At 44.6% G+C, this 18,467-nt stretch overlaps 3 protein-coding genes across 6 annotated transcripts in view; 1 reads left to right on the top strand and 2 right to left on the bottom strand.

Moving 5' to 3' along the window:
- Positions 1-508: 508 nt before the first annotated feature.
- On the bottom strand, positions 509-4,755 carry RPP21 (ribonuclease P/MRP subunit p21). The gene is made up of 5 exons (XM_030314984.1): positions 2,093-4,755; positions 1,920-2,020; positions 1,742-1,824; positions 799-924; positions 509-652 (listed from the first exon to the last, which is right to left on the bottom strand). Exons 1-5 carry the CDS (start codon positions 2,147-2,149, stop codon positions 555-557), a joined length of 465 nt encoding a protein of 154 aa, XP_030170844.1. The 5' UTR covers positions 2,150-4,755; the 3' UTR covers positions 509-554.
- LOC115513670 (E3 ubiquitin-protein ligase TRIM39) lies at positions 3,307-16,641 on the bottom strand. Of its 4 annotated transcripts, none has more exons than XM_030314982.1 (8): positions 16,557-16,641; positions 14,086-14,545; positions 12,815-12,910; positions 7,950-8,180; positions 6,742-6,764; positions 6,044-6,159; positions 5,146-5,330; positions 3,307-4,847 (listed from the first exon to the last, which is right to left on the bottom strand). In XM_030314982.1, exons 2-8 carry the CDS (start codon positions 14,536-14,538, stop codon positions 4,776-4,778), a joined length of 1,176 nt encoding a protein of 391 aa, XP_030170842.1. In that variant the 5' UTR covers positions 14,539-14,545; positions 16,557-16,641; the 3' UTR covers positions 3,307-4,775. The 4 variants fall into 4 exon arrangements, with proteins under 4 accessions (XP_030170842.1, XP_030170840.1, XP_030170839.1 ...); XM_030314980.1 differs by adding an exon at positions 15,855-15,899 and having other exon boundaries at positions 3,307-5,330; positions 16,557-16,613; XM_030314979.2 differs by having other exon boundaries at positions 3,307-5,330; positions 16,557-16,638.
- LOC115514879 overlaps positions 15,894-18,467 on the top strand; it is a 27,568-nt gene continuing 24,994 nt past the window's right edge. Inside the window, exons 1-2 of the mRNA XM_030317050.1 lie at positions 15,894-15,942; positions 16,290-16,776. Of these exons, the coding sequence (XP_030172910.1) occupies positions 15,894-15,942; positions 16,290-16,776 (536 nt within the window). The remainder of the gene's footprint in view (positions 15,943-16,289; positions 16,777-18,467) is intronic.

The raw sequence follows: 18,467 nt of genomic DNA, 5'->3' as shown, positions 1-18,467 counted from the left end.
CCAACGTCCTTTCGTTATCACCTTTGACCTTGTTCAGGTTTGTACCACTTCTCATATTAGAATTTTATAGAAGAAAACCAAGAGATTGGGAAAGATCAGCTTGGAGTGAGCCTGGAGGATCTGAAGCCATTCTGACCCCCTAAACTTTTTTTCCTTGTCTAAAAACGACATCAGTGGCATCAGCAGTCTGTTTAGCCCTTTAGTCAACAGTGAGGGCTACCTAAATAAAAAATATTCTATGAAGGCTCAAGCTCTTGCCAACAACCCTGGATCCTGAGTTCCAAATGTGGCATTGCACTAAGGAAGCAGGGATGAAGGAGCACTGGGGTCAGTATCCTGGAAATGGAAGCTGCTCAGTGGGCAAGTGGTTTATAGAAATCAGGATCTCCCCAAATTGTAGGAATATGAACATGGTAAAGACAGAGAGGTTAGCCAGTGACAGAGAAATACAAACTGAAACAGAGGAAAATAGAATGAAGAGCTGAAATACTCACAGAATCACACAAAGTGAGACACCAATATACTTTATTTATTTCGAAGATAAGATGAATCCATCACTGGTGGCTGGAGCGCTCATGCTGCACTTTCTCCTCACAGAGGTGGGCTAGAATGGGGTGGGCTGTGTTTGGCAGGGGTTGTGGAGATTTGGGATCTGTGTAGATGAGAATTTGGGTTTTATAAGACTGTGGCACCTCTCCCAGCAACGTAGAATCCACCTGTGTAACCTCATCAGATCTATGCCCCCCATCACTCCTATCTTCCTGGAGTATCCTCAGTTTTCCTCTACAAACCTCTCACCTGCATGGCTCCCCAGCTGGGCCTCAGGCCGGTCTCCCCAGAGCAGATGATCAGGATCATTGAGGAAACGTTGGCTGCGCTGGCATGTTAGGCAGGTCTGTACTGTCCAGCGCTGTCCCCTGCATCCTGGGGTTTAAGCAGGGGTGGGGTGGGGAAAGAGTGCCCAGATTTAGGAGAAGAAAAGCTCTCCTTCATCCAATTTTGCCTCCACTGTTTTCCGGTACGAATTCCAACCCTCCCCAACTTTGCATACAAATTTGAGATGTCTTACCCCTGCTTAAAGTCCATCAATTTTTTTGTATCCTTTAAGATAAAGTCCAAAGTCCTTAGAAGTCTCTTTAAGATCTGCCCTGTTTCCTTCTCCAGCCTCATGCTTTAATCTTGCCCACCTCAAACTCCAGGCTCCTAAACTCTGGTCTCCTTGACAGCACCACAAGCTCTCTTGTCTCAGAGTCCTCACACATGCCTAGAATTTCCATCCCTTCACTCCTTTTGCTTATCATGAACCTCATCACTACTGGTATAAGTAATGTTACCTCCCCAATTAAAGCATTTTTCTACACTATTTTAATTGTTTCTTAGTCTATTCTATCAGACTATAATTTCAATGAGAATAATGTATCTCATACAATACTTGATACACCTTAGAAAGAAAAATCAATATTTGTTGAATGAATGAATGAAAACAGTGATGTGAATCCTGTCCTCCACAATGCAAAATAACACCTATTATTATGTATGGGTGGGTTACCTCTTATAGCAACATCATTTCCCTATTGTCCAGATCTTAGTTTGTCCCAGAGGAGTTACCAATTTAACCCAAAGCTGGAAAATGTCGGCTGCTGCAAATCCCACGCTAGACGCCCATCTAAAGCAAGGAAGGGGATCCCCTCCCCAACCCACTACTGCACCTCAATCACCCCACGTTAGTAGGAGCACTCACGTCTCTGACGCTGGGTGCAGGTGAGGCCAGGGATAAGAAGGGAAGAGCAGCCACGACAGAGGGTCCTCTTCACTGAGGGGTCCCTGTGGGCGGAGGGGGATGGTGATCCGAGCGCCTGCGCTCATTCTCCCCATTCTTCCCACGTCCCGCCCGCCACCAGGCTCCCGGAGCGTCTCACCGCCGCAAGACCAGCCGCTTTGCGATGGTCCTCTCCGTGTGGCAGTAAAACCTCGCCAGTGCCTGGTTCTTGGGGTCCTGCGCAAGGACACAGTGGGCGGCCTAGGGGAGGGAAACCGTCACTCGGTGGCCGGCCAAACCCAGTCGCCTCCCCAAACGCCCCGACGGACTTGCCTGGTACAGGAAGTTTAGCCTCTGGAAGGCCTCTCGGTCCTTTACTGGGCCAGCCATCGACGCTGCACTAGCGCCTCACAAGCGAGCGACCGCAGGTCCTGCCCCTCCGATAGCTCCGTCTCGGGCGCCTGCACAAGGCCTCCTGGGAAGTGTAGTTCCTGGGCCTCTCTCAGGGAGATCCTTACTCTGGCGCCACCCTGTGGCCTCACAGACCCAGCTGTTTGTAAACCCATACTCATCCATGCAATCCAAGCCCAGGGCGCCTTTCTGAGTTTTGGCTTTCTTCTAGTCTTCCTCAAGCACATGACCAACTGTACTAGGTAGGAAAGGCTAGTGGAACAGGAGATTATCTTAAACTAGGAAATATTTTCAGGACAGAATACTGGTCTCTTTATGTAGATAGGCTGGGGAGATGGTTATATGCAATTTATACCCGCTAGAACTTCTTCCCTACTCTCCACAAGCCAAAGGTAGATAGATGCCTGGAAGATCTACAGACTGAAGAAACAGAAGTTATACATTCAAAAAAAGCACTGGTACTGGTGGGAGTGAAATTGGAAAGGATCATGAGGGTGGTGGAGGGAGGGAAGTACAGCTTATTCCCATTCCTTTCCACTTACCCAAAAAACACTTCGTGTTATGCAGTTCTAGACACATAGTAGGTGATCCTAGCTAACTCCTAGTCTTAGGTACTGGAGCACAGAAATTTTGACAGCATCTCCTGTCTCTGAAACTCTCCTCTCCCCCAGACCCCTACCCAAGGCATATATTTAACATCCCTTACTCTGACCTCAGTCTCCTGTTTGTTCTGTTTGACATCCTGTGTTTACCTTTGTCTCATAGATAATGACCAGCATTTCCTGAAGTCAAGAGTAGAGGAATGTGGGGTGGAAGGGCATAACATGAATGAACCCTGAGACAGGGAGAGGGCAGAATTAAGTAAGGAGAGAATGAGGCCTCTCTCCCTTCTCAAACCCCATCAGGCCAGGCAGGGAACCAGCCCTTCAGCTCAGAAGAAATGGCCCAAACTTCCTCTGGGACTAATTTCCCAAAGTTCCCTAAATTCAAATGAGGAGTATGTTTAAAATGTAGAGGCCCAGCCCTACCCCAGACTTTGATCAATCACTGAGGATAGCCCCAAGAACATGCACTTTTAACATCAGTGATTCTTACATAACACAAGGCCATTGTCAAATTACCACACAACACAGAGATCACTTCAGTGGATCCTTTGTTCCATGTTATGTTTTACCAACCAAAGCATCTTGCCACAAAGAACCACAGTCAAGGCACAAAGGTAAGAGGAGAGTCTGGACAAAGTCCTGTTGAGGTGGTAGGAGGAAGTGAAACACTCTCAATAAACTGCAGTTTCTTGTCCCAATCTTCTGTGAATCCCTGATCACCCAAGTAGCAGATATTCCAAATCATTTTAGTTTGGTTTGGCATGCATCGCTTTAACCTTTTTTGACAACATATGTACCCTACAAGTTGTTTATTTTGGCCTAATGTTAAAATGATTTACATTCTCTGATAGGGGAAATGGCAAAAGGTGAAGGATGGCAACAAATATGCAAGAGACTGGCTCTTGTGAACACTAGTTCCAGGCCATATGAACATAGGCTAAAGGAGGTTGCCTATGTGACACTTTGCTCTACATACCCTGTCTTCTACCCTGTCCTCAGGGTGAGGAAGACTCCATTTTCCTTCTCCCTTTTTGGCTTGGACACCTTAGCCAAGTAACAAGGCTGACAACTTGGGAGCAGATACTTAGTAACATTCTTTAAGGCCAGGGCTTTGGATAGAAATACCTTTCTCTTTCCTCTAATACTTGACTGTCCTTTCCAGGTCCCCTTGGGAAAGCAGTGAAAGGGTAGACATGTCTTGAGGGGTCTCTGGCACCTCACCTCTGCAGGAGAAAGGTGACTGACCGATTCTTGGAGACAACCAACTCTAAGGAGACAGGCAATAAGCCAGCTTTGCTGAAGGCTGAGGCAGGGACTTGGGTTCTCCTCTCATTTCTTCTCACCCTCTCCTCCCCACATTCCTACCTCTGGCCAATCCTACTCATAATGGCAACTTACTCTGGGAGTAGAAGACCAAAGAAACCCTGTTAGGAATCTGTTCCTTTAGCCCCTTTCCCAACTTCCTTTCTAATCTTCTTGATGCCCAATCTCTGCTCTCAAAAACAAAAAACAAACAAACAAAAAAACTCCTTAACTTCTAGACCCACAAGAGCAACTATCATTCATCTTTATTTTAGTCTAGAGGTACACAGACCCCTCTGATCTTTCTCAACAAATAAGAACCCCTTAAAAGAACGTACAGGGGTTTCTGTTTCCTCTTCTGGTTTTGAGCAAGTCAGACCCTCTCACAGACTTTTTGTTTCTGGAAAAGCCTCTCCTTCCTTCCTAACCTATCCATGTGCAATAGAAAACCTGATGGACTTCAGGGGAGATAACCCCTGGGAACTAATTCCCCACCCTGACGGTTAGGAGAGAGACAGCTGTGTGCTCATCCCAGACCAGTCCTACATACTCCTCCATATAAACCATTCTAGAAACCAAGGTGCTTCTCCTAAACAGTGCAGGACTGGAACCAGGCAGACACGAAGACATTCCAGCAGGTCACAGGAAGGAAGGCCCATAGCTCTTGACCCTGACTCACCCCAATTATTCCCACATCCCTACCTGTCACTCCCAATCTGTTGGGGGCCTGATTGTAAGTGGTGCAGCATTCTTCCGACCAGCACGGATGCCTGGATAGAAGAGGGGCCAAAGTTTCTCAGTAAAAGTATCAGTAAAGGTGTAGATATGAGAGCGGTCTGTGACATTGTAAAAAGACAGTGTGCCGGCCTCATAGTCTAGGAATATGCCTACCCGTTTGGGTTTCACCTTGATGTGCAAAGGGGTAAAAGGCGTGGTGGTGGCTGCATATTTGTCCCCGTTCCACAGCCGCACCCGCCAGTAGCCAGTCTCAGGGAGTGGAGTCAGCTCGCCCTTTCGGCTTACGGAGTCCCGGCACACGCCCACTGCCCAGTGGGTCTTATCACCCACCTCCACCTCCCAGTAGTGTCGGCCTGAGGTGAAGCCCTCAGTAGCCAGGACACAAGGATAGAAGGTGAATCGCCGTGGTGTGTCAGGGAGATCCCGGAGTCTTGTCTCCACAAACTTGACGCTCTTACGATCTTCAGACAGGACTAGGTTAGGGTGAGCAGTCTCTGGGTCCAGGGTCACATCCGCTGGCGGGAGAAGCCAGAGTGGGGAGCTAGATGAGGATGGGAATAGCTAAATGCCCCTGCCTCACTCTCCCAGCCTGCCTTTACAAACTTGTTTCCTTAAAGGTCCCCAGAACACCATGGTTTGATTAACTTTCTCAATCCATGCTGTCACCTAAGGGAGAGGAGGGAACAACAGCTTCCCTTCTTACCCTGGCCCTAAAGTAAACAGATAATCTCAATTCTGCAAGGGCTGATGGTTTAGGCTCCTGCCTTATCCCTTTTTCATCCCCCTGTGACATCATCTCACTGAGTGATGAAGCACAAGTCACAGTCCAAGGGCCAGAAAGGACAGAAAATGTTAAGAAAGATACACAGCAAGACAGCAGCATAGTCCAGGGATAGGGTGACCATGTATCTGGTTTCCTGGAACAGTCCTGGTTTGTGACTATTTTCTCTGAGTAAATATTAATGGCACTCCCTCTCGTTCTCAAAAAGGGACAAGTTTAGGCATATTATTTAACTTCTATGGGTCCCTATTTAGAAAAGTGTGGGCCTAAGAGTAGATGACACCTAAGCTCTGTCACTCACAGTGAGATTGAAAGCCAGGTAAAGGGGTGGGTGTGGCCATGGGCACAAAATGACAGATGGTACAACTGAAGCCCAGATAAAGTGGGACTTAAAGACTTTCTTCTCTGCTGATTTCCTCTGCTAGTTTATTTTTGGGAACAACTCACCAATTAGCTGTTTAAGGATTTTCCTTAGGGCAAAGTACTGTCGGGGGAAATTGCTGAAGTTCTTTTCCAGCTCTATGGACACTGAAGTCACCTCCATGGTCTTCACCTTCTCACATCTAGGAGGGATAGGGAGATAGGGGAAGAAAGGGCAGGGTCAGGGGAAGCTCCAGCTGAGTGAGTATGCAGATATTGTCATATTTAGGGAGAAACTAAAATTCTCCATCCTCCCATTTTCTCCCTCCTCCCTGAAGACAAGTACTTACTGCTTTCTTTTGCCAATCTATGGAGAGCCATAGGGTCCCCTGGACAGAGTCTTATTTTAAGAATGAGTCTCAGAACTTTCTGGGGGTATTGCTGTATTTCATGCAAATGGGTAATCACCCTCCCCACTCTCCCAACCCCTTCCTTTGTCTGTCTTGTTTGGACACATTTCCACCCATGGACAAAGGTAGCATCTGGTTCTACATTACCTTGGTTTCTTCCTTACCAAGTTAGTCCTGATGCTCAATGGGGAAATGGTAATGTACTCTTACTCCCAATGATTTGCTCTCTAACAGCCTTCATGGACGCAATGAACCTTCTCCCACATCCTATCCAGACACTGTGTGACTTTCCCATCATTCTCCCCTACTCCTTACTGTACCCTTGGTTTCTAAGCCAAGACCTAACTCACTCAAAGAGATGCAAGAATCACTTACTTTTCCAGGGTACTTTTGACATCCTAGAGGGAAGGAGAAAAGAAAGCAATATTGGTCCTGGTAGTCAAGGGTCCTAAAGGCAAAAGGTTCCCCCTCCTCCCCAAAATTCTAGATCTATAAAATAGGAATAGGGCAATCTGAGGGTCAAAATGCAAAGGGAAGAGCTCCAGAGGGATCAGAGTACATCTTTCCCAATCTGATCTCTGTTTTCAACTTTTGGATAGCATCAAGCTTGGTAATTTATATCACTTCCAAATGGTTTCTTGTGTGTTTGTCTTGCTCCTCAAGGACACTGGGAGCTCAATGCAAGGGACAGGGATTGTGTCTGCTCTATACTCTGTCCCCCAAGTACCAACCACACACCTGTCTCCTTGAGGATCAGTACAGACTGGTGGCATTGGAATGAATCACTTTCCTGTTGTTGTTGTTGTTATCCCCATCTGGTACTGGTTAATAAACATTGATAATTGTGTGCCAATCCTGATTTTTGAATACTTGGGGTCCAGAAGACAAAGAAGACAAATCTTTGCCCCCCAAGGATTTCCCAGTTTAATGTGGAAGGCAGAACACACATACATGAAAGGACACAAGAATAAGTACCAAGCAATACATAACATGCAGATAAATGTACAATGAAGCCTCACTGATTCAAATGCTGGTAATCTGATCTCTAAAAAGAGATGTTTCCTACAACCTTGCTAACACCATTCATCTGCTTAAAGAACAAATTATTTCAAACATTTTAGAGTCATTATTTACATAGCAAAAGTTAATATATTATTTATACATAATTTCAAGTGTCCTTCAAACTAGGTTTCTATTTTTTTGTTTGTTTGTTTGTTTTTAGCACTAGGTAAATCAAGTTCCAGGACCTAAAAGTAATGGCAACTGCATTCACATAATTTTTAATGTATAGTTTTTTCACTGATTCAGACTAGATTTCCCTCCTTTCAAAGGAGTGAATTTTTTCTTTGGTACAAATTAAGCACATATTGTTCACAAGACATAAGAACACAGAAATGATTAGAAGGGGATGGGAGAAATCAGAAGAAGACTTTCTGTAGAAAAAGATCCTTTGAGTATGTCTGGAAGAAAGAACTGGATTAGAGAAGCAGAGCAGGAGGGTGAGCATCCCAGGTTGACAGAATGGCCTGTGCAAAGCTATACTGCACTTGACCTGAGAGGCTATACAGGGGCAAAGGTCGAACCTTAAGCATCTCGAAGCCCGACTGTAAGCACTTGCCCTCCACCTCAGCAGCCAAGTGGGCCAGGTCCCGGCGCCTGTCTCCAAGGTGAGCAGCATTTTCTCGGAGGCGCTGTAGAATGTCCTGTTCCTCCTCCTCCAGGCGTGAAAGCAACATCTGCTGTTCTTCATCCAGCCGCCTATGAAGCTCTTCAAATTCCTTTAAGATCTGTTGTCGGCGACACTCCACTAGTCTCTAAGAAAATAGGGAAAGCATTATACTTAACAGGGCCAGTGGGGCATAAGGGAGCCTTTCCCTACCCACCATGTGTATGAATTAACAGATTTCCAGTGTCATTGCAAATACTCTAACAGGACACTCATGTTTCTCTCCATTGAAATCTCCTCTAAGTAATGGCTCCATCCCCATTATCACCCCTACTGGTGACTTGGGAGTGAAGACTACTGGGGAGATTAAAAAAAAATCAGTGTTTAAAAAAATTTTAATTTTAGGGGTGCCTGAGTGGCTCAGTCAGTTAAGCGTCCAACTCTTGACTTCAGCTCAGGTCATGATCTCATGGTTCATGAGTTCAAGCCCCACATAGGGCTCTGTGGCGGCAACACAGAGCCTGCTTGGGATTCTGTCCCCTGCTCTCTGTCCCTCCCGCTTGCTCTCTGTCTTTCTTTCAAATAAAAATAAACTTTAAAAAAATTATTTGAAAAAATATTTAATTTTCTTTATTAAATTAACTTCTAAAAAAGCTATACTTCTGGTTTGGTGAAAAAAATGCAAGATATAAGAACTCAATAATATAGAGACATCTATTATTATGGATATAAGATATTTTTGCTAGTTCCAATGCTAAAGTTATAGCCAATGAAATTTATCAAGAAAAGGAAAATAATAAATACTGGGAAGTTGGAGACCAGATGATCATCATTTGTATATTGCTAGACATCTACCCACTAAAAACCAGAGACCAACTGGAAAAGTATCAGAATCAGTAAGATTTTAGTTATGAGTTGTTACCAAATATATACAGTTGACTGTTGAACAACATGACTTTGAACTGTGAGAGTCCACTTATACACAGAATTTTTTGGTTCAATATGGTATAGTACCATAAAGGTATTTTCTTTTCCTTACGATTTTCTCAGTAAGTTTCCTTTCTCTAGCTCACTTTATTGTGAGAATATAGTATACAATACAAACATATAAAATAGGTATTAATCACTTTTTATGTCATCACTAATGCTTCTGGTCAACAGTAGGCTATTAAGAATTAAGTTTTTGGGGAGTTGAAAGTTATATGCTGATTTTTGACTGGACTGGGGTTGGCACCCCTAACTTTGTTGTTCAAGGGTCAACTGTATATAGATTTCAGGGAATAACATGTTAATAGTTTCAAGTCACTTCAGACAACTGACAGTTCCCATCCCAGGAATAGGTTCCAGAAATTTGTTAGTGAATTATATATTGAAATTTGACATTTTTCTCTCAGCTACCACACAGACTTAAACCTTTAACATTCCTGAAATTTGATAATATGGGACTAAAACACCAGCCATAATACTTTCTGAGGGTTATTAGCAAGCACATCCTTCCTTCTCTACCTCCACTGCAACAAGTGATCCGCTCAGACATATTCTCCAAGTGTCATATGACTGATGGGGAGAAATAAACCCAACAGGGAAGCAAGAGAGAAGCAGAGATTGGGACTCTGGAAGTAAAATGCAGATAGAAACTGAAAGGTACGGCTGAGGGTGAATACAGAGGGGCTGCAAAGCCTTACAAGCCTGGTGTTTCTGGATTTCAAGCTAATTCTCAGCAGAGGCTGGCTAGCTCCAGTTCTAGAGTTGCTGCTTCCCATTCTACTGCTGCCTTCTCAGGTACACACTGGAACAAAATATATTCTTAACACATTTACTCTGTGAAAATTAATAAAAGGAAACCTGGCTAAAATGGTCAGGTTGCCAGCAGGGGGAGCACTCACGCCCCACCACTGGTCAACTGTTATCCCAACAGGTAGAGATGTACCTTATAGGTCCATACTACCTTACTACACCAGCAGGAGGAAGAAAGGTTTTCTTTTTGCAGTCAACAAGCCCAGCCAATGATAGACTGTCACAACCTAGCCAATAAGAAGTCACTATACTCTGAACTCCGAGTTTACTCCAAGGATTTTCTTCCCAATCCCCGCCTTTCCTATATAAAAGAGTGGTCCTCTCCTTTGTTCTCTGGACTTGCCTATGGTTTTGCCTTAACTTGCTTGTCCTGAATTGCAGTTCTCTACTATTCCTGAATAAACTCAATTATGCTGATAAAATAACTGAATTTTATTTCTAAGGTTACCAACCCTTGAAATACAACCTTTTTTCCTGTGTGTGTGTGTGTGTGTGTGTGTGTGTGTGTCTGTGTGTCTACATGTGTGTCTATGTTGAGAGGTGATGTATGGGTAGAATTTAGGATTAATAACTATGTTTAATAGGAAGCCAAAGGGGTCTCTCTTATATAATCCCATCATTCTTCTCTTTTTTTTTCCCACTCTATAGTTGTATGGCAGTGGTTCTTAATGAAGGTGTTACTTCCCACTAGGTATATTTTAGAAACAAGGGGCATCTTTTTGTTTGCCATAATAGGGGGTACTCTGGTGGGCTGCTAGCACTCCAATGTGTGAGATGACCCTGCAACATGCACAGTCCTGCATCATTTTCTATGTTCCGCTGGATATTCAAAAACATAGGCCTAGACTTAAATGCCATTTTATACATAAACAGAGTAATTCTTACCCAATTTTAATATACCTGATTTTTTCAGAAACAGCTGAATAAAACTAAGACTGTATTTTGGTTTTCTTAGAACTTTATCAAAAGTAACTTATCATTTTGAAAAATTATGTCATTAAGAGCTAAGCTGCTTGTGGTGCTTGTCAACATTACTACGCAATTACCTGAGTCTGAATTTGTATTTGTTGCATTGTTGATGGTGTCACAGAGAGATGCAAGGATAAAACTATATTGTGGTGTCTTTCAGGATAGTAATGCCCAAATATTTACATACCAGATTTTATTATAAATCACTTTCCTCTATGTTGTGTGTGTGTGTGTGTGTGTGTGTGTGTGTTTGGGCATAATAATCTCTTTTTAAAATTATGCAGATAAGTTATTTTATCTATAATTTCCACTTCAGCATGGTTAATTACAAATTATTTATTTTTAAAAGGGGCATTGGGTCTGATTCTGGAAATAGGGATGAGGGAGAGGTTTCGGAGAATTCAAATGGTTACAAAAGGAATGTTGGTGGTAGTTTCAGAGACCACTGAATTTTTAAAAATACCACAGTTCTGTTCAAGCATTTAAAAGGTTTTTAAAAATTTTTATTCCCCTCTTTATTCTTTACCTTTAGGAAGGTGATCAACAGGAACAGGAAAGTTAATGACTGGGAATAAGCTTCGTTTTCACATATTTTAAGTTTCTCAGGAGCCCTCCAAAAGAACAAAGAACTTTTTTTTAAAGTTCACCTTTGCAATCAAAATTAATTAATATTTTAAAAGTTCAAAATCTTGTTTTATTCAAATATATAAAGGACTAAGGTAATACTTAGTAATACTTAATAATACTTGTTTTCTGTCAAAATGTTGTCATTGTTAAAAAATTAGTGTTCCTACTATTTTCAAAGTTGTGTTTAATCTCTGGTGATCCCTAAATCTCAACTCCAAAAGCGAATTATTTCTTCTGGAAGCTTTTAATGAGGTCAAATTTCTATGTTGTCTTCTTATGAATTTGCAACTGTGCTTTTTGTGCCATGTCATTATCTGTTTTCTCTACTTGACTGTAAGCTTAAGCAGGACAGGGACTGTGTGTTTGCTCATCATTGTTCCCCAGTGTCAAACACAGAATTTGGCCTATACTGGAAACTTAATACATATTTATAGATTCATGCAGAGCTAATATCCCTGATTTTGTCCCATACTGGCTATGTGATCTTGGACTAGAACTTATCCAAGTTGTTTCCTCCTGTGATGACTAGGGGTAATAATACTCACTTTACAAGAGATCTAAGTTCACCCTTGCTAAAGATGACCTTCAGGACTTCCTTCCCTTTGTCTGACAGCTCATCTAGGTCCCACTAAAACTTAACACAGCCCTGTACATTTGGAATGTCATGGACACCCAATGAATTAACACACAGGACTCAATAAACAGTTATTACTGCCACTATTAGGAATTGTTCACTGTCCAATAAAATAAGACAGTTACCAAAATATCATGCTACAACTATGGTAATACATGAAAGAGAAGTAAAATTATATGAAAATTAAGAAAATCAATTTCTGAAGGGTCAAGAAAGGCTACATAGGAAGTGGCTTTTATCCTGCCTGAAGGACAGATAGGATCCTACAGATGTAGGGTAGACAGGGGAACAGTCTAGGAATGAACCAACATCATCTAGCATACCTGAGCTTACTTAAGAGAATGTAGTCCTAAAAGTCACTGGGCATTTTTGTGAGCTCTTGGTCAGTTGCTTCTTTCTTCCACCCCAGTGAGCCTTCCAAATTCTCCTCTCCTCAATCCCTCTAAGAAACTCCTATCCCTGCTCTCTCCCTGCCTCTCTTCCTGTTTTACAAGAAAAAAGACCAATGCGCATGAACTCCCTCAACTTGTCAGATGTAAAATATTCTGTCCATCCTTCCTTCACCTCTTACATCCTTCTCTACAATACTTAATTCATGACAAATACTTTAATGCAATGTTTAATGACAAAGAAGCCTAACAAAATACCATTGTTTTTAAGAGAAAAGCAGTTTTCCAATGAATCAGAACTGGTGGATTAAATAATGTATGGTTAATTGACTGCAAAGCAGCCCAAATGGAATCACCTGCCTTTACCTTGAGCTCTCCAGGCTTCTTCTCCTCAGAGGACTTGCAGCGGGTGATCTCCTGCAATTTCTGCTCCAGGGGCTCCAGGCACTTCTGCAGTTTTTCCTGAGGGTGGGAAGTGGGAGAGGTGGGATTTTGGGGTGGCTGGCATATCCTACATTCAGAGGTTAACCCATTAGTTTGAAACCATTTGTTTGCTTCCTGTCTATCTCACCACCTCTTGATCCCACTTCTTTCTTTGTCTGTCATTTGGGGTGTCAACTTTTGGTCCCTCCTCCTGCAACCAGTCTGTCCCCATCATCTTCCTTGCTCACCAAGAACTTTCCTTTCACTGAATCTCACAGTTGTCCAGCTGTCACCAACTCCGTGTCCTTCCCCAATCCTGTCATTTTGTTACTCAAGTGACTGCCTATTATGGTCAAAGTGACTTTCTGTATTCTGATAGTCTTCTTTAAACTTGTCCTCTCATCCAACTCTAACCACCTGCAAGTAAATCCGTATTACTTACACTGTAGACTACTTTAAATCTTGCTTCCAAGATTTTATTAACATAATTAAGCAAAATACTTGATACAGTGCTAACATATTAAAATCTTTAGTTCCTACTACTTGAACATTTACCCTGTGTCCCAGCAGTACTTAAATCAGATGCCACATTATCCATTATCTGGGAAGATGCAAACATCTTAGTCTGGTGGGGATCAGTGTAAACTGATGTTATCTATTCCCAATACCAATGGGAAAATAAGGAACATTTTGAGCAGGGGGATAGAATGAAACCAGACTAGGGGCACCTGGGTGGCTCAGTTGGTTGAGTGTCCAACTTCGGCTCAGGTCATGCTCTCACGGTCTGTGGGTTTGAGCCCCGCATCAGGCTCTGTGCTGACAGCTCAGAGCCTGGAGCCTGCTTCCGATCCTGTGTCTCCCTCTCTCTCTGCCTCTCCCCAACTCTCACTTTGTCTCACTCTGTCTCTCGAAAATAAATGTAAAAAAAAAAAAATGAAACCAGACTACTTTTCAGTTTTTCCTAAGTTTGATAATCTCCAAGTGGTTTCATTCATTTATATAATACATTACAACACCACACATATCCCCATGCTTGGGGATAACTGATTAGATGTACTCTGTGCCCTCTGTGTTTGTAGCTCTGAGGGGACTAGAGAGTAAAGACCAGTTATGGTCTTGCTGTTAGGAGCTTAGGATCCTTTACCTAGGGAGTCTCCCATCTTCTGTGCTCCTCCCTCATGCCCCATGTTGGCATCATGTGTGTGGTTCCCCACCTTGTACTCCTGTGTGGCATCATCCAGTGGCACGACGGTGTGGGCCCGGTGGGTGTGGGAAATTGCACATATCAAGCATACAGCCTCCTGGTCCTCATAGCAGAAAAGGCTGAGGGCCTCATGGTGCTGGGGGCAGAGGCTCTCATCTCGGATCTTCCGCTTGACAGCCTGGAGCTGCTTGGCAATTTCCACCATGCTGCCTAGCTGTCGATTAGGCCGGAGACTGCGGTAGCGAGATGTTTTTCGACAGACAGGACAAGGGAAGTCCCTCTCTAGGTCCTCCCACCAGCGGGTGATGCAAGCTTTGCAGAAGTTGTGCCCACACTCAATGATGACAGGCTCCTTCAGATACTCCAGGCAGACAGAGCAACTCGCCTCCACCTGTAAGTTCTCCAGAGCTGCAGCTGTAGAGGCTGCAGAGGCTCCAGCCTCTAACAGACTTGTTTCTGCCATTATTTAACTTAGGGATGAAAAGGGGGCAGAGAAAGAAAAATATTAGTTGGAGGTTTAATTTTTTTGTGTCCCTGGACTGGCATATACTCCCATGATAAATCCTAACTCCAGTTAGCCCCATCTTGGTATTTTACATTTTCTCTTCCACTAGATACAACCTCTCTTTTGTTTCTCTATTTCCAAACCTTGTGACTCCCAACCATCAATCTAATTTTTTTTCCTGTTCAGCAAACTGACACCCAACCACCAATCTCTTTTGTCTTTTACCTCTGCTTTCTCTTATTAGAGGCTTCTTTCAACTCTAGCCCAGCACACTTCTTCTGATCCAGGCTCAGTACACATGTATCTTAAAAGCAGACCATTGTATCCCTACTAGATATAGTTTTCTAATAGTGAGAAAGGATCTTGGGAAAGTGAAACATGCCATAAAAGTCCAAGTATTAAGATTTCTTAACTATATTTTAAAGTTTAATGTTACAGAAGAGTTTTATTACAATAGCCCCCTGGAGCATAGGCTTCTCTGCCATTGTCCTCTGTTTCAAGGGTAATAAAAGGAATATTAGGCAAGGGTAACAATCTCTTCTTTTCAGGAAAACTTGAAATTATTCTTCCCTTTATTAGAGTAGTCTAGGGGAAGTGTGTCTTCTTCTTGGAATGACATTATTCACCCAACATCTCATTTATTTGAGTGCACTTAGACATTTAGGACTGCTGAAAGTGATTAATACGTGGCAACTACACTAAAGAGTATATACTTCTTGAAAGTATATACTTCTTGAAAAGAAGGCTGACAAGTCTATCCTAAATATTCAGCAGTGACTGGAGTTTTGAAATAGCTACTGATAACTAATACCTTGGATGTACTGTGCCTCCAACTAGTAGGTTCTGGAGTGGCTGGGAATTAGAGAAAGAGGCAATTAAAGTCTCCCTCAAGTTAAGGCTCAAAATGTTGGAAATGCATCAAAGAGATTTATAAAGCTGGTCCCCCACTCCTTCCTTGAAAATCACCACTTTTATCGATGAAACCATGGATTTCTCTATCCACCCTCCCTTCCAACAGAAGAAAGGAAATTTAGTAGGTCGAAGTGCTAAGAAAGAAGTGGCCATGTGGTGAATAGGGTTAACAATGATTACTGTATATATTGTTGTTGGCACACATGAAAAGTGTTTAATTTGGAGTTGGAGCTGATACCTTATTTGGACCTGAATTCTTTCCTCAACTAGGAGAGAAGTTGAGTTAGATGATTTTTCTTTACCGAAGAGAATCCAACTAGTGAACCTGTCCCTTTTTTCTAGAAATTAGGTGGTCTCCTCACCTGGGGTAAGTTGAACTGTATGCAGAGTTAGGGACCAGGATGGATCTAGACTGGCAAAGAAGTGGTGTGAAAGAGAAATGGGGAAAAGGTTAGGGATGCATAGAGAGGACTTGGAGTTACAGCCATAGTGAGGCCTCGGGTGCCTCCAGGTTGGTAATTTCTTTCCCTCTATTCCTTGTGTCTCAGTAGAAGGGCAAACTTGAGGGACGTCCTCATTTTGTTTCTACCACTGTCCGGGGTCCCACCTTGTGACCCTCTCCTGAGCGTCGTCCACAACTCATGCCCACCCTCGTCTCCATCTTCTCTCGCCAGATCTGGCGTAGGGGGATTGGAGAAGGGGAGAGGAAACGTCGTGGTTGACAGGGAGGGAGGAATGCGTGTCCAGGTGAGGAGAAGGTGTGACGTGAAGGTGGGATGCCCGCCGCTATGACGCAGCCGAGGCCCGCGGTGACGGCGTCAGAGTTTCACCCGGGGAGGCGAGCGGCAGCGGGACGGGGGAACGGCGGGGTAGCCAAGCAACGCCGGACGCGCTGACGTCGCCGGGGCGGCAAAACGTCCGCCCGGGCCCGAGGCGGGCGGAGGCAGCTGTGGTTACGTGCGGGGGGCCGGTGACGCAGTCGCGGGGCGCTGGGACGCGGCGTGCCGAGCCGGCCGGCGGGGGCAGGCCCCAGGGCCCGGGCGCGGCAGCGGGACAGCACCTACCTTCCCGGCTTCAGGTCCGGGAGTGCGGGGCGCGGAGCCGCCGGAGCGCTGCCTCCCTCCTTCCTCCTCCCCCCGCCCCCGCCCCGCAGCGCGACACACAATACTCGCCGGAAGCGGAAGCCGCGCCGAGAGGCTCGTGTCAGTGGAAGCCTTGGTGTCGGCTGGCGGCCGCCGCAAGGCCTAGCAGTGCCTGCGGAGAAGGAGAAGGAGGGGGTCAGAGGTGAGAAACAGCTGGAGGAATCAAGAGCGAGAAGGGACCCGGAGGGGCAGGTGGCCGAAATGCGGTCGTTCAGGTGACCCGAGGAATCTTCAGGAGAAAGAGGGCCGCGCATGCGCCTGGTTGAGCGCTGAAGCCCCATTGCCCGCAGGGCGCCGATGGGTGCCAGAGACCGCTGCAGTCCCACTCGGGCTGCGGGCCCCGGCTCTGGCCACGCTTGCTGGTCCCGGGTGGGACTGGGAGCCGCTGGGGGCAGGGCAAGGGAGGTTGCGGACTTTGAGCTACACTTATCCTCTCTTCAGGCCAGTCCAGGGAGAAGGTGGCTAGCTGAGGCGGCGGCCAGTTACGTGGCGGACCTGCAAGTTTCAGCTGTCACGTCACTTCCGACTGGTTGAGTTTTAGCCTTTTAACATTACAGGATTAGGTAAATTGTCCCTGCCGTGGGCTTCAAATGCTCCTCGCATTCCTAGGCGGGCTTTAAAGACATTGTTTACCTCCCCCAGTGGAGTGGGAGCCCCGGGAGAGCTGCCATTCTGCTGCTCACCTTTCTATCCTAAGCTCTTCGCTCGCTGCCCGGCCTCTAGCAAGCGTGCGGTAAACACCTGTTAAGTGGGTGCGAGCCAAGTCCCATTTCTTTTCACTTTTCGGGCTATGACTTGAGATCTTCCCAAAGAGCAGATGATGCTTGTGTGGGAACTCCAGACTTTTGCATTATAGCCTTCCTGCTTTCCTCTTCTGTTACTGGAAGCTTTGCACGCCTGTGACTTTGGAGGAAGACTCTGCTGATAGAGGTATGATGAGACTGGGGAGGAGGTCCTGAATAGAGGTGATGGAGCTGGGGAGGACCTAGTGCAGGGTAGAGGTGTGATGAGGCTGGGGAGGAGTTAGTGCTAGGAGTGTCTGACATTGTTCATAGAAAAGGCAGCTTGTCCTGCCTCTTCTCCCCCAACACTTGGTATGCAGAATGCTGACTGAAAGAGATGGGCAAATTTTGGTGTACCCTATAGGAGGAAATGGCCCAACGGCCTATCTTGTTCCTATGTAAGTTGTGATATTGTCTACAAACACAGTGCAAGATTTAACCTTTTACTCCAGGGGGCCAGAGACGATTTACTTGCAGAAAATATCAAATGTAGGGATTTAGGGTCATGCATACTACATATAATTGGTCTACTTCCCCCACCCCCCTTTTTTTTTCCTGGTAGCCAATGATTTGAAGAGGATTAAACTTGGGAAATTAACATTTACTTTTTTTTCTCCTTGCTGTTTGACCATTAGGAATTTTAGTGGCGGTAAAATTTAGTTTACACAACGCCTCAATTCTAAGATAGGGTAGTTTGAAAGCCACTAACTGGGGAGTTAGCCTCTTTAGCTTCACCTTGGAGGGTGGCTGGTGGTGGTGAAGTTTGGTTTTGGTTTTGATTTGTTCATTTGTAACTTTTAAGGTGTTGCTAGCACTCCATTCTGGTTTTCTGTTTGTAGATGATCAGGGATATGGTTAGACTAAGGACATTCCCAGGAGGAAGTGCATTTCAAAGGTCTATGAAGAATGTGTTTGCCTGGAGAGTAATAGATAATTAACAAGACTTTATGCTGAATATGGAAGGAAAGGCTGGAGAATGTTTAGGTAAAAGTATAAAATTATGTAGGGCATGTAATGTGACACAGAACATAGGGGTTGGCAAATCTTTCCT

This window comes from Lynx canadensis, chromosome B2, assembly GCF_007474595.2.
Source record: "Lynx canadensis isolate LIC74 chromosome B2, mLynCan4.pri.v2, whole genome shotgun sequence".
In the NCBI taxonomy this organism is placed as follows: domain Eukaryota; kingdom Metazoa; phylum Chordata; class Mammalia; order Carnivora; family Felidae; genus Lynx; species Lynx canadensis.
The sequence above is the reverse complement of the archived record's forward strand: the minus strand, read 5'-3'. Positions and strand labels throughout refer to the sequence as shown.